Source organism: Somniosus microcephalus, chromosome 16, assembly GCF_052327205.1.
Source record: "Somniosus microcephalus isolate GS21.2 chromosome 16, FLI_Smic_1.0, whole genome shotgun sequence".
NCBI lineage: Eukaryota > Metazoa > Chordata > Chondrichthyes > Squaliformes > Somniosidae > Somniosus > Somniosus microcephalus.
Genome location: NC_141002.1, coordinates 75740556 through 75754500, shown reverse-complemented (window position 1 = coordinate 75754500; position 13945 = coordinate 75740556). Strand labels below are relative to the sequence as shown.

The 13945-nt window shown below is 46.9% G+C and overlaps 1 protein-coding gene across 1 annotated transcript; it reads right to left on the bottom strand.

Annotated features, from left to right (window-relative positions):
• Positions 1 to 2915: 2915 nt before the first annotated feature.
• On the bottom strand, positions 2916 to 11756 carry LOC147106298 (uncharacterized). Its single transcript, XM_086009288.1, has 3 exons — positions 5145 to 11756; positions 4643 to 4805; positions 2916 to 4483 (listed from the first exon to the last, which is right to left on the bottom strand). Exons 1-3 carry the CDS (start codon positions 5379 to 5381, stop codon positions 3420 to 3422), a joined length of 1464 nt encoding a protein of 487 aa, XP_085865414.1. The 5' UTR covers positions 5382 to 11756; the 3' UTR covers positions 2916 to 3419.
• Positions 11757 to 13945: the final 2189 nt, after the last annotated feature.

The following is a 13945-nucleotide window of genomic DNA, read 5'->3' as shown; positions in this document are numbered from 1 at the left end:
ACACATTGCTGATGACACCCCTTTGTAACCCTAGCATGCCTGAGCAACACAGGTACAATGAGAACCATGTGATCACCAGAAACATTATAAAGCATACCATTGGCATTTTGAAGCAAAGATTCAGGTGCCTTGATCGCTCTGGCGGCTCCCTACAATATGGCCCAGACAAAATGGGCCACAGTTTTCTTCTCATTGCTTGGCTCCTGATGTCATATGTTTGTATTCCTCAGCAGAGCTGGGAGACTTTGCCCTCTGGTAAGCTGTCTCCTGGGCTGTCCATGATATCAGTACCTGATGCTGCTCACTAGTGCTGAGTGATTCACCATGTTCAGACTCCTCAACCTCACTCTCTAACTCAGCTGGCATGTCAATCTCTGCTGGTGATTGGGACTAATGGCACATGTGACAGTGCCACCTCAGAAGGATTCTCCTCCTCTTAGGTGTCTTCTGTGTGCTGTGGCAGTTGAAAAGGATCCAGAGTAAAGAGAAAAGGGATGAGTTATGATAGTACTGAGAGGCTGGACTGTAGCAGGTGACAGGCATCACAATACAGCTTAATGTAGTCAAGCTGTGTGGTTGTCTGTTTTTCTCAGAGGTTCATGAAGGGGTGCAAGTAATGGTTGGAGACCCTATTTACTAAAGACCTCAGCCTCAACTTATCCTATCCTGATAGCTCTTCAGGGCCACTGATCTTGAGTGCTTGTTGCTCCAGCTGCAACAGCACCATGAGGTTGGATGGTCCTCTTCTGGTTTTACTCCTCTCCTGTTGTGCACAGTCTTGTCCTGCAAAGAGAGGAAGAGAGTGTCTCCTAGAAAGGAGAATGCAGATGTGTGACTTCTGCTTGTTGTTTAGATGCTGAGAGGGAGAAGAAGCAGGAGGCAATCAGAATGGGGAGGTGTTGAAGTGAAAGCAGGTATGTGGAGTGTGAAGTGAGAAAGGATGCACGAAAAAAGTTGGTGACTGTGCAAAGGCTAGCAAATGAGAAGTGAATCGTCCTAGTGCGTGTTGTGAAATGAGCAAGGAAGAGGTGAGTGTGCGTTCGTAATGAGAATGAGAAGTGGTATAATGTGACCTTGTGCTCGGTGTTGAAGGATGTGATGGAGGGGAGGGAAATGTTGAGCGATGGTGAGGGGTGGAAAGGACTGTTGCCATGTGTTGTTGAGAGAGCTGGAGAAATTACTACTCTTGTGAGGTCATTGTGTTAACCCCTCGCTTCTGTGAGGAGGATCTACCTCTAACTCGGGGTATCAGGGTTCGCTGCTTTAGGAGACTCAACACGCCGGTCAGTCTATTGTCACTTTCTCAGTAATACACAAAGTCAGAAACTGTAAAATAAGTAAAGTTTTATTCTGGTCACCAGTACTGGACTTCACTCTGAGAAACTCTTTGGCCTAGAAATTCAGTTGGGCGCGCCAGCCGTTAGCGCCTTAGGGGGAGTAGATCTCGAGCGCTAGGCGCTTATCGCCCGGGCGCAGCGCGATCTGCGCCTCTCCCCAACTTCAGGACACATTTAGCGCCGGCGCAAAGTCTTAGCACGCGCGCCCTGCTGCGCGCGCAGATCATGACGTCATTTAATAGTGCAACGCCCTTTGTGCGCCCCAAACCGGAACTTCACTCGCGCCGGCCCATTGTGCGCCGGGCGTCCCGAGCGACTGTGAAGTGGAACGGTACACAGGCCAGCCGGGCCGGGGGGAGCGCTAATTAAAGGGCACTTACCCAGCAGTATAAAGGCCAGCCATTTTGCAGCATTCACTCTTGTGCAACGGTTTTTTGGACAGAGACCAAGGAGGAGAGTTTACTGCTTTGGACCAACACTTGGACAGGTATTTTTGGCTCAGGCCAGAGCTTACCAATTATCTTAGCCTTCATTCAGAGCTCAGTGTTTGCCAGCATATAATGGGGGCTGCATTGGGTGGCAACGCTGAATTTCAGCCTTATGCCAGAAGGGCTTACAGACGCCGTGAGAGAGTGGCAGCCCTGGCTAGATGCAGAGGGGGCAACAGGCGTCGCCAACTGAGGCCTTACCCACGCAGGGTATACCGCCAGCAGACCTCCTATCTGACCATGTCTGCCGCGATGTGTGTTAGGAGGCTGCGATTCCGAAGGGAGGTGGTTACAGACATCTGCCGGCTGCTTCAGAGAGATCTGCAGCCACAGCTGATGCGCAGGACGTCTTTGTCGTTGGCAGTGAAGGTGACGGTGGCTCTCAACTTCTATGCCTCCGGCTCCTTCCAATCCGCTACTGGGGACATCGCTAACATCTCCCAGTTCGCCGTGCATTGCTGCATCCGCCAGGTGACCGAAGCCCTTTTCAGAAGGAGACATCAATTCATCTCCTTCCCCATGACCCTGGACAAGCAGCAGCAGCGTGCAGTGGGGTTTGCAAGAATAGCGGGCTTCCCCATGGTGCAGGGCGCCATTGACTGCACGCATGTGGCTTTGCGGGCACCTCTTGAGCATGCCGAGGATTACCGCAACCGGAAGGGCTACCATTCCCTCAATGTACAGCTGGTGTGTGACCACAGGCAGCGCATCCTAGCTGTCAATGCCCGCTTTCCAGGCAGCAGCCACGATGCCTTTATCCTGCGACAGACAACTGTGGCTGACATGTTCCAGGCACAGCCTCCCCCAAGAGGATGGCTTATCGGGGACAAAGGCTATCCTTTGTGTACCTGGCTCATGACCCCGCTCCGCGCGCCCACGACCCCTGCTGAAGAGGCATACAACGAGAGCCATCAAGCGACAAGGAACCTCATAGAACAAACAATCGGCGTGCTCAAGCAACGGTTCCGCTGTCTCGACCGCTCCGGGGGAGCCCTCCAGTATTCGCAGGATCGAGTCTCCCAATTCGTCGTCGTTTGCTGCATGCTGCACAACCTGGCTATCCGCAGGACTCAGGCACTGCCACCTCACGTTGGACCACCACCTCAGGAGGAGGAGCAGGAGGAGCATGAGGACGACGAGGACGAGGAGTACCAGCCCAGGAGGGACGCACAAGGTCCAAGGGCCGCCCGTCGTCGGCTTATTGAACGTCACTTCTAGGCCCCCTGTCAGGGAATGGCTTGTGCCAATGATAGAACATGATTGCAGCCGCTCCGCAAGCCCTCAGCCGGTTAAGGCAACAAACACTTCAAAGATCAAACATGGACAATGTGAATAAATAAAATGCTTTATTGTACAATCTCTGGGCCCTTCCCACATGAAAACCAAAAACAGAAGAAACCCCCAAAAAACACTCAAACACATTACTCGCTCCCACAACCTGGGGAGGATTAACAAAATAGGGCAACTAAAATGGCCGTCATTCTCGGCCTTCGTCCAAAACAAACATCACATCATCGGCCTTCAAAAAACAAACATCCAATTCTCGGCCTCAAGAAACAAACACAAATGGCCACACATTCGACTATTTGGCCCGCTAGGGCGATGCCTTGACCATCTTTGGGTGGCCCCTGCCCGCCCTGCTGCTCCGCCTCAAAGTAAGGCCATTGGCTGCTGCAAGGCTGGGGGCAGGCTCCTGAGGGGCACATGTCGTGACGGCAGATGCCCTTGGGGGTCGGCCTAGTCGAGGTCTGGGTGTCGAGCGGCGGGCTGTTGATTGCTGCAGCTGTGGCTGGCCAGCATCAGTCGCTGCAGCAGCTCCTGGCAGCTCCACTGGGGGAGTGGCAGTGGCGGCTGGAGGAATGGCGGCAAGCTGGCGGATGGCAGGCGCTCGCTGGTCGCCTGAGACACTGGCACTCGCCCGGGCCAGCACTGCAGCATGCGCACCAATCTGCCGAGGGACAGACCGATGTGCTGCTGCAGCGCGCCGGGTGCCCTGGCGATACCTGGCTGACACAGCGAGTGTGGCAGCAGTGAGTGCCCGTGTTGACCTGTTCACTGCCCGCAGCAGAGCAGCCAGTGACTGGACGGCACCACTAATCACCTGGCCAGTCGCTGAAAGGTCTGCCCGGTATTCCGCCCGACTGGTGGCCTCTAAGGGCCCGAACTCGGCCACACTCCGAGAGAGGGAATCGATGGACTCAGGCAACCGTGCCACTGCCGCCATGAGCTCCGTGAGCCGGCGCTCCGAGTCCGCGGACAAGTCTTCGAGGCGTTCCATCTCCTTGGCGAAGAGCATCTCCTGACTGGAGGCCGGACTCTCCCTCTGGGGAGAAGGCCGCCGAGCTGGCCGACCCTTCCTGCGTTGCTGGAGGCCGCTGGGCCCAGCAATTGGATTCCCCTCCGATGCATCCCCCCTCTGGGGAGAAGGCCGCCGAGCTTCCACCCCCCTCCCGCCTTTCTGCAGCACGCAGGTCCCAGGAGCTCCCCTCCCCTTCGACACTTCCGCCACGCTGCCCTCCAGGGAAGACGTGTCCCCTACATTGGCCTGGGTGGCCGCGGCTGACGGTTCCCCTGATGGGCCGCCTTCCTCTTGCTCCTCCTCCTGCTCCTCCTCGGAGGGTCTGTCACTGGCAAGTTGAGGGACCTCCTCTTGACCATCTGAAAGCAGGAAGGCACAAGAGTAGCTTTAGAGTGAGGAGAAGGCGTCAGTGCGGGATGAATGAGTGGTGGCATTCAGCGCATTGGTCGGACAGTGGCAAAGGATGTAGATCTGATGCGCAAGTGGGACGAGAGAGGTGCAAAAGGTGATGTCCTTACCATTGCTTCCCAGAACAGGGTCGGCATCTCCACATGCAACGGGCCCAATCACCCGGCAACCCATGAGGCGCTCCACGCGATGTTGCAGGTCGGTGAGTGGCTGGATATGGGGTCGTCCTCCCCCGGTCGCAGTCCGGCTCCTGCGATTATTCGCCAGCTTGGCCTGCAAGAGAAAGGACGGCCTCTAAGTACAGTGTGTCGCCGTGATCTTGTGTGCACTGCCTCCCATGGTGGAATAGCCTGGCCAGTGTGTCGCCATGATCTGGTGTGCACTGCCTCCCATGGTGGAATAGCCTGGCCAGTGTGTCGCCATGATCTGGTGTGCACTGCCTCCCATGGTGGAATAGCTTGGCCAGTGTGTTCAGTGCAGAATGTGCAATTGATGCTCATGCCTGTGCCATAGCTGCTGGATGAAGGCTGGCCATTAGAACTTTCAGGTCCCTTTGCCCATAATGTGAGGTGCACATGCAAGGATGAGGAGGTCATTGGAAAGGGTACTCACCCTGACAATGCGTGTGAGGTCATTTATCTTTTTGCGGCATTGGGCACCGGTCCTGGGGACGTCGCTGTTGGCTGACAGCTTGCTGGCGACATGCCTCCAGGCTCTCCTGTAGACGCGGACCGTCGCCTTCTTGCCATTGTCCGGGTACAAAACATGGCGCCTCTTCTCCACAGCAGCAAGCAGCACACTCAGATCACGCTCTGAGAAGCGCTGCGCACGTTCACGGGCCTTCTCCATGTCTTCAGGCGCTATTTGGGTCCAGCAGCAGTGTTCAGGCCTAGCTGGAGGGCTCCACTATCCAGGGCGTGGCAGCAGACACAGTCGACCCTTCCCCCTTAAGAGCTGGCCGGCGCCAGGGTGTCTGCTGTCAGTCACGAGATGGCCGCACCTGCGCTGCGCCCGGCCTCGGCGCTATCGATCACCACCTCCGGCTTAGCGCCCAAAGAGAGGCGTCCAACAGCAGTTTTAGCGCTCGCCCGAACTAGTAGGGCGAAGCTAATGAATATCGGAGAAGTGGCCTAGATTTGGCGGCGGCCGCTAACTTTAGCGGACGCCCCACTTTAGCGCCCCAAAAGTGGCGTCAATGAATTTCTAGGCCTTTGTGTCTCTGCACACAAGTATGCCTCCCAAAGAGTGAGCGCCGAGACTCACGGGGCTATAATATTTATACATTTTCATAAATTGCAAGTCATGTGTAAACAGAAAACTAGGCGATCACACGCTACACAAGTCGTTTGTTTCTTTTTACAGAGTTCTGTTTAAAATTCACTTTAGCTTTCAACAAAATTCGGCCCTGAGACTGTCTCTACTCTGTTCTATAAACATTCTGTTTCTGTTCTTTCTTATCTATTTGTACTGCATTCCCACAGTCCTGCATCAGTTTTTTTTTACATTTAAACCATTCACCCATGTCAAGTAGTCCATCATGCTTTGTGAACCATTGGTAAGGCAATATGGGATTAATCCAGCTTAACATTCCCTCCTTTTATCATTACATGATAACCGTGACCTTTTCTCTACATACTGCACAGGGTGTCAACTATTCCATACATCCGTTACATATTTAAAGATTATTCTGCCCCGCCTGGGGTCTCCTCTACATTGCTTCGGATCTTCTCTTTCGGTGTGCTCCATTAATTCTGCCCCGCCTGGGGTATCCTCTGTTTCTTCTATCTTTCCTGATGTTACCCCGCCTCGGGTCCCCTTTCTCGCTGTTGAGGTTATGTCCATTATGACAAGAGCGGTGATGACAACTTGCAGTGTGAAGCGTGAATCTATTTTGTCTTTCCTTCGACCTTCACTGCGGTATGCGTGGTTAACAGTACTTGATAGGGTCCCTTCCACCTGGGTTCTAGTCCTTTTCGGTAGAAATTCTTTACGAAGACGTAATCACCCGGTTTGAGTCGATGACAGGCGTCCTCTGGTGTTGGTTTAGTAACAGCTGTTACCTGTTGATGAGACAACTTTAAAGCAGAGGTTAGTGACATACAAGAAGACATAATCTGATTGTCCATTACATGAATATCTATTTGTCTGTCGTCTTGGATGGGAGCCGAGAACGGGGTTCTTAAAGGTTTTCCGAAGATAATTTCTGCTGGTGATAATCCTGTCTTTCATTGGTAATACTTCTGGCCATTTTAATTTGGTTTCTACACAAAGTTTGGCCGATTTTAGTTTTAGGGCTCCATTAGCCCTTTCCACCAGTCCTGCTGATTGTGGATGGAGCGGGCAATGTAAATGCTGTCTAATATTGAGAACATTGCAAAGTTCATCATTCATTTCTGCAACAAAGTGTGGTCCGTTGTCGGAACTCAATTGTATTGGCACTCCAAACCTTGGCACAATATCTTTCAGTATTATTTTGCACACAGTCTTCGCAGTATTGTTCCTTGTTGGGAAGGCTTCTATCCATTTACTAAATACATCAATGATAACTAGTACATATTTATATCCATAAGCTGATTCTAATTGTACAAAATCTAACTGTAGTATTTGAAAAGGGACTGTCTGGGATAGGAGTTGTTGCTGTTACTGTTGGTATGGCTTTTCCTGGGTTGTGTTGCTGACATATCAGACAGTGATCAATTGTCTGCTGTGCCACTTTTTCCCAATTTGGGTTGTACCAAGAATTTTCCAATTTGGAGCAACTATCCTTCCCTTTGGGTCGGCATATAGTTGTGTCAAAGGATCCTTTTTACAATTTTCTTTTATCCACTTTTGTTTTTCATTTTCAGGAGTGTCCTCCTGGTGCTTTTGTACATCTTCCAACGATGGGGCACAAGAGGGATACTTACTTCCCTCCCTCCTTTTGTTCCAACTGGGGCATTTGTTTTTGGTCCATATACATAGCGGCATATTTTGCTGCTTCATCTGCCAATCTATTCCCCTCGGCAACCTGTGTATGTAACCGTGTGTGTGCCTGGCATTTTACTATGGCTAATTCCCCGGGTAGTAATACTGCCTGTGTCAATCTTTCTACCTGTACTTGGTTCAATATGGGAGTTCCAGATGTGGTCAGAAAACCCCTCCTTTTCCATATTATTCCGAAATCATGCGCTACTCCGAAGGCATATCTCGAGTCCGTATAAATATTTACTTTCATCCCTTCTGATAATTCGTATGCTCTTGCTAGTGCGTGTAATTCTGCTTTCTGTGCTGACCAATGATTTGGAAGTTTCCCTGATTCTACCACATTTGGTGATTCTATAATTGCGTATCTTATCTGTCCTTCACCTGTATCTGATCTAGAGGCTGATCCATCCACAAAGTACTCATGGTCTGGGGTATTCAAAGGCACGTCCTTTAAATCAGGTCTGATTATTGTTTGGGTCTCAATTTTTGTTACACAGTCATGTATTGGTTCACCTACATGTTCTGTGGGTTAATCTCATATCTACTTATCCTTGCCGACGTCATGTGCTGTGTGGATAATTTGTTCAGTAATTGGTAGTAGTCGCATACAACCTAAATAGTCTATCATACATTGGTCTTCCTAAGGGCGGGGCCTCTCTTAAGGCTTGTTTTAAAGAATTGAACGCATCTCTTTGTGCTTCTGATAGAACGAACGGTTCTCTAACCTGTGATCCTGTTAGTATAGTTAGGGGCCTCGTATGTTTAGTGATTTCTGGTATCCATCTGTCCTGCAGAAATTTATTAATCCTAAAAATGCTCGTATTCCTCTTTTACTGGTAGGTTCCGGATGTTGGGATATTGTTTGGGTCCTTTCTGAGAGCAGGACTTTTTCATCTGGTGTCAGAATGTGCCCTAAGTATGTTACATGCTTTTTGCAAAATTGAATCTTTGCTTTTGATACTACATACCCTTCCCTTGACAAATGGTTCAAAATGAATTTTGTATCTATTTGGCAATCCATCGCTGTTGCCGGGACTGAGCTGAAGCCAATAATTCCCCCAATCTCACCAACGTTTGAGTGATAATTTCATCATCCTCTGATGCTTCATCGTATGGCAATTGTTCAAAAGCTTGTTTCATAATTAACATATCCTGCTCTACTTTATCCACAGCTGCCGTCACGTCTTTAGCCGATTTCTCAGCCATCGGGTACATTCTCATTTCGTAATTCATTGCACATTGCACATTAGTTGACACACACACACACCATGCAACTTCAATCACAACTTCTAGCTGCAGTCATGATCGCGAGAGAGAAAGAGAGAGAGAGAGAGAGAGAGAGAAAGCGCGCAGCCTGTGACCTCGAAGAGGGAAGCACAGGCTTTTAAAGGGACAGTACACTGAAAATGAATGAGCACACACTCGGCAGTTTTTTATTATTCTTAACTACATCTTACACTTTCAATCACTTTCCTTTAATTACCATTCATATCTCATTCATGAGTCCTGGAGAAACTTTACTGTCCAGTACAATATTTAAGATAGAAAACATAGATCAAACGTTCTCACTTGATCCAAGTTATTAACACTTTTTTATTTATCATTATTATAGAGGATATTTTATTTTCCCAAAAGTAACCCAATATATAGTGCCTGAGTCCATTTCGTCATTTCAAAATTATCCCAAAAACCAAACAGCAGTATTATTGTACCGGCAGGTTTTGTTAATGTTCAATTTCATTTCTATCAATTTATCCTCCATTTCCAATTTCAGAAACAAGTAATTCTCAGGCTAGGTAGCTTAGACAGTGTTTTAACATTAGTGACAGAAGTGCTGCAATTAGTTTACAAGGTAACTTCCATATAACAAAAGAAAGAAGAGACTCCATTGTGACTCTGCTTAGAGCCCAAGGTTAAGTTATCAAATCATAAATTCCTTCTGTCATTGGGGAAATATTAACTTAAAATTAAGAAACTTAAATTATTTAACGTCCAATATCTTTAAACTTCATACTAAAGTTGGGTTAACTCCTTTGCAGGATTCTAAGAAGGTGGAGCAAAACATTATCAAATGCACGTCATTACGTTACTTCACGTAAACTTAAAAAAACTTTCCCGATTGAAAAAGACAGTTGTGTTTTTACACTTTAACCAAACATGAACACGGAGGTAATAAGGACAAAGACGGGATTGAGCAAAATTCACAAGCTAAGTATTATTCAATGCGGTCTACACAAATTCACACCAACCAGAATTTCACCGTGGCCACAATGAAAGTTTGGTTTTAATAGGTTAATTAACCTCATAACTCCAATTTAATCCAGATCTTGTAAACATTCAAATTAATTTTCTTCCAAGCACATCGGCAACTGTAACTTTAAGGCAGAAGCCCATCTTTTGTAAAACTATGAACAGACAAACAAAACAAAATAGCACACTCTTGCAGAAAACAGTAAATTATGTCACATTAATTTTCTTATTGTCCTTTCTTCAGATGTCTTTCCAAAATACTGTAAAAACATTGAGTATAACTGGAGAAAATTAGTCTTTCACAAAACAAATCAAATCAAACTGCTTTAGAAGATTTCACCATAGCAACTGCGACTCCAAGGTTAAATCTTAGACTGAAACTTAATCTTTTGTTAAACAAACTTTTTGTTGTTCTTCTCAGTTTTTACACACCAGCTTAATTTAAATTGTAGTTCAAAGATTTTTTCTTCTTGGGGCACAATCTTATTCGCACATTCTTAAAACTTCCAAAATCCAAGACAAGACAAACATTTTTAAGCGCTTTTAACACAAAGAAGTGGGTGGAGCTAAAACATGCATAACAGAATCTTTCTTTTAAAGACAGACTTTTCAGACAAAAATACTGTAACATCTTAAACATTCATAGTCAGGAAAACAGTCACACTTTCACACAAACTGAAATTCCAGCATTTTTTTTAAGGATCCTTTCACTCAGCAAATCTTGTGTTTTATTTGTCTCGGCACAAATGTTAATAACTTCCATGTCGGTAAAACTTTAAGTTTATCTTTTTTCCCCTTTTTTTTCTTATTTTGTTCAATTATTATATTTCCTGCCCCCACTTTCCCCACTCTTATTTTTTCCTACCCCCATTTTCTCACTCTTAGTACGTACTTGATTTTTTTCCAATTTGTGTACGTACTTGCGAACTGGTTTAATGCGCTTAACCCTTTACACACTTTATGGGACTCGAACCCAAAGGACTTGAACCTATTTATGGGACTCGAACCCAAAGGACTTGAACCTATTTATGGGACTCGAACCCAAAGGACTTGAACCTGTTTATGGGACTACGAACCCAAAGGACTTTAACCTTTTTATGGGACTCACACCCAAAGGCCTTTAACCTACCATATGCTTTATCTGATTTTGCGGTTTAGGGTAATCTGACTTTGAGAAAGTGTTATCTTCCGAATTCCTACCTAAAGGATTCCGTCAGCACTAGGCCAGGATCATCAGCGAATGCGCCAAGTCACTTCGTATCAGACAGAGCAAAAAGGTAAAAATCTTACCTGTGGCCACTTAGTTGCACAGTAGTCCGAAAGCGACTTGTCAGCCTAGACCGCTGCGATTTGGACCGAAGTGCTTTGGAATCCCATCCTCGTCGCCAGAATTGTTAACCCCTCGCTTCTGTGAGGAGGATCTACCCCTAACTCGGGGTATCAGGGTTCGCTGCTTTAGGAGACTCAACACGCCGGTCAATCTATTGTCACTTTCTCAGTAATACACAAAGTCAGAAACTGTAAAATAAGTAAAGTTTTATTCCGGTCACCGGTACTGGACTTCACTCTGAGAAACTCTTTGTGTCTCTGCACACAAGTATGCCTCCCAAAGAGTGAGCGCCGAGACTCACGGGGCTATAATATTTATACATTTTCATAAATTGCAAGTCATGTGTAAACAGAAAACTAGGCGATCACACGCTACACAAGTCGTTTGTTTCTTTTTACAGAGTTCTGTTTAAAATTCACTTTAGCTTTCAACAAAATTCGGCCCTGAGACTGTCTCTACTCTGTTCTATAAACATTCTGTTTCTGTTCTTTCTTATCTATTTGTACTGCATTCCCACAGTCCTGCATCAGTTTTTTTTACATTTAAACCATTCACCCATGTCAAGTAGTCCATCATGCTTTGCGAACCATTGGTAAGGCAGTATGGGATTAATCCAGCTTAACAATTGAAGCACTTCCTGAAGTGGATTGAGATCCATGGGGTGATGCTCCTGGAGCTGACAACCTTAGCAATCTTCCCTCCTTGCCCAGACCACTTTAAGCAGGACCACCAGGGAAGCCTCAGAAAATCTTAGGGCTTGCATGCGACTCATGCCGACTCAATTTTTTTCTGTACCACTCCAACATAAAGCTCTTGCAGAAGGGAATATAACCTTGATTTAAGAGGTGCATTCCTGCTTTAAATAGGCTGACCCACAAGAAATTTTGCTGTGGAAGTGGGTGGGCTTCCTGGAGGATCAGTGAATCAGGTGGGAAACACATTGCTTAGATTATGATGAGGCCCACAAGTTTAAATACCCCGAGCCTATTTTTGACAGCATCGGGTGGGTTTTGAACTGACACCAAAACTCACCCACTGAAAACTGGCCCAGAGTTAAAATTCTGAGGTGTACCATCCAATTCCTGAAGACTTGTGACAGTCAGGGTATTATCATTCGCAGTGAAGGTGACTGCTGCTCTCACCTTTTATGCAACAAGATCCTTCAAAGGACCAAAAATAGACATCACATGAATAAACCACTTGGAACACTGCTCCACTGACTGTTTTTCGATTCAATCACGTACATACAGTGCAGCAGCACCCAATAGCAGCATCAGAGAAACCTATAGTTTTACCAGGCATAAGGCTTTATTGACTGTATGCATGTAACCAGTCAGATGAAGACTTTGGAAAAATATTTTTTTCCCATTGCAAAGTCTAAGTAGTGCACTACCAATTTCATTCAAAATATGTAATTTCTGTCAAATAAAGTTAGAGCATGTACTATAGCTTAGTTACAAATAATAGAAAATGTCATAACTTATTTTTGTCTGTGCATGATGCTCATGGGTCTATGCAAGGACAAGTAAAATTACAAAAATTCATTTTTGAAAAATTAATTCTCATGAAAGCATGTTTTATGCTGGCCAATGATAAATAACAACACTTAAGGGCCAGAAGCAGTGTGTGAAGTTTGAGCATTTGGGCCCAAAATACCCTGGTTTCCTGACATAACTCCAGTGGGAGACTGGTGTAACTCCTTGGTAACTGGCAGAGACCCAGTTGGGTCTCCACCATTTCAGGAGTTTACCAATTGTCAAGGAGTGGTGGGACTTCTGTCTGCCCCATACAAGGCAAATGATGGCTGGGGGTGGAGTCAAGGACTCCCTACGCTAGACGTTTCTGCTTCTCAGGCTCCACTGCAACCCAGCATCTCAGCAGAGACTGATGCTGAGTGAGTTAAGGTGTACCAGTCTCCACAAGGGAAGATGCAGGTCCCACCAGTGGAGTACAGGCTAGGCAAGTGACCTAGGCCACAAAGACTAGAAGTCCCCTTGCTCAGATAGCTGAGGAGATCATGGCTGGGGTTGGGGGGGCGGGGGGGTGGAGAGGAGGGCGTTTGGGTAAAATCCTTCTGGTGTTGGAGTTTCCAGCCAACATGGGCCGGCTGGCACTGGAGATGAACCCCTTGCTATATAGAAACATAGAAACATAGAAGATAGGAGCAGGAGTAGGCCATTCGGCCCCTCGAGCCTACTCCGCCATTCAATGCGATCATGGCTGATCATCCAAATTCAGTACCCTGACCCTGCTTTCTCCCCATATCCCTTGATCCCCTTAGCCTTAAGAAATATATCTAACTCCTTCTTGAAAATATTTAATGAATTAGCTTCAACTGTCTTCTGTGGTAGAGAATTCCATAGGTTCACCACTCTCTGGGTGAAGAAATTCCTCCTCATCTCAGTCCTAAATGGCTTACCCCTTATCCTTAGACTGTGACCCCTGGTTCTGGACTCCCCTGCCATCAGGAACAGCCTTCCTGCATCTAGTCTGTCTAGTCCTGTTAGAATTTTATAAGTTTCACTGAGATTCCCCTCATTCTTTTAAACTCTAGCGAATATAAGCCTAATCAACCCAATCTCTCTTCATACGTCATTCCTGCCATCCCAGGTATCAGTCTGGTGAATCTTCGCTGCACTCCCTCCATGGCAAGAACATCCTTCCTCAGATAAGGTGACCAAAACTGCACACAATACTCAAGGTGTGGTCTCACCAATGTTAGATCCGTGATTCTGAGAGTATGATGTTTTTCAATAACCACACGGATGCTGTAACTTAACAATCAACAGGTCTTTACTGGAGGAGGGTAGTCTCAAGACTGGGGGTACAGAGGCATGGGCAAGGCTTATATACAGGTGTGGTCACTGCC

Bases quoted from the DNA above. Each gene is read 5' to 3' on its own strand.
- LOC147106298 (XM_086009288.1), bottom strand. From the start codon at position 5,381: ATGGAGAAGGCCCGTGAACGTGCGCAGCGCTTCTCAGAGCGTGATCTG. The intron at 4,806-5,144 runs GTGAGTACCCTT...TTTCTCTTGCAG, and splicing joins ACCTCACACGCATTGTCAGG to GCCAAGCTGGCGAATAATCG. The intron at 4,484-4,642 runs GTAAGGACATCA...TCCTGCTTTCAG, and splicing joins CCCTGTTCTGGGAAGCAATG to ATGGTCAAGAGGAGGTCCCT.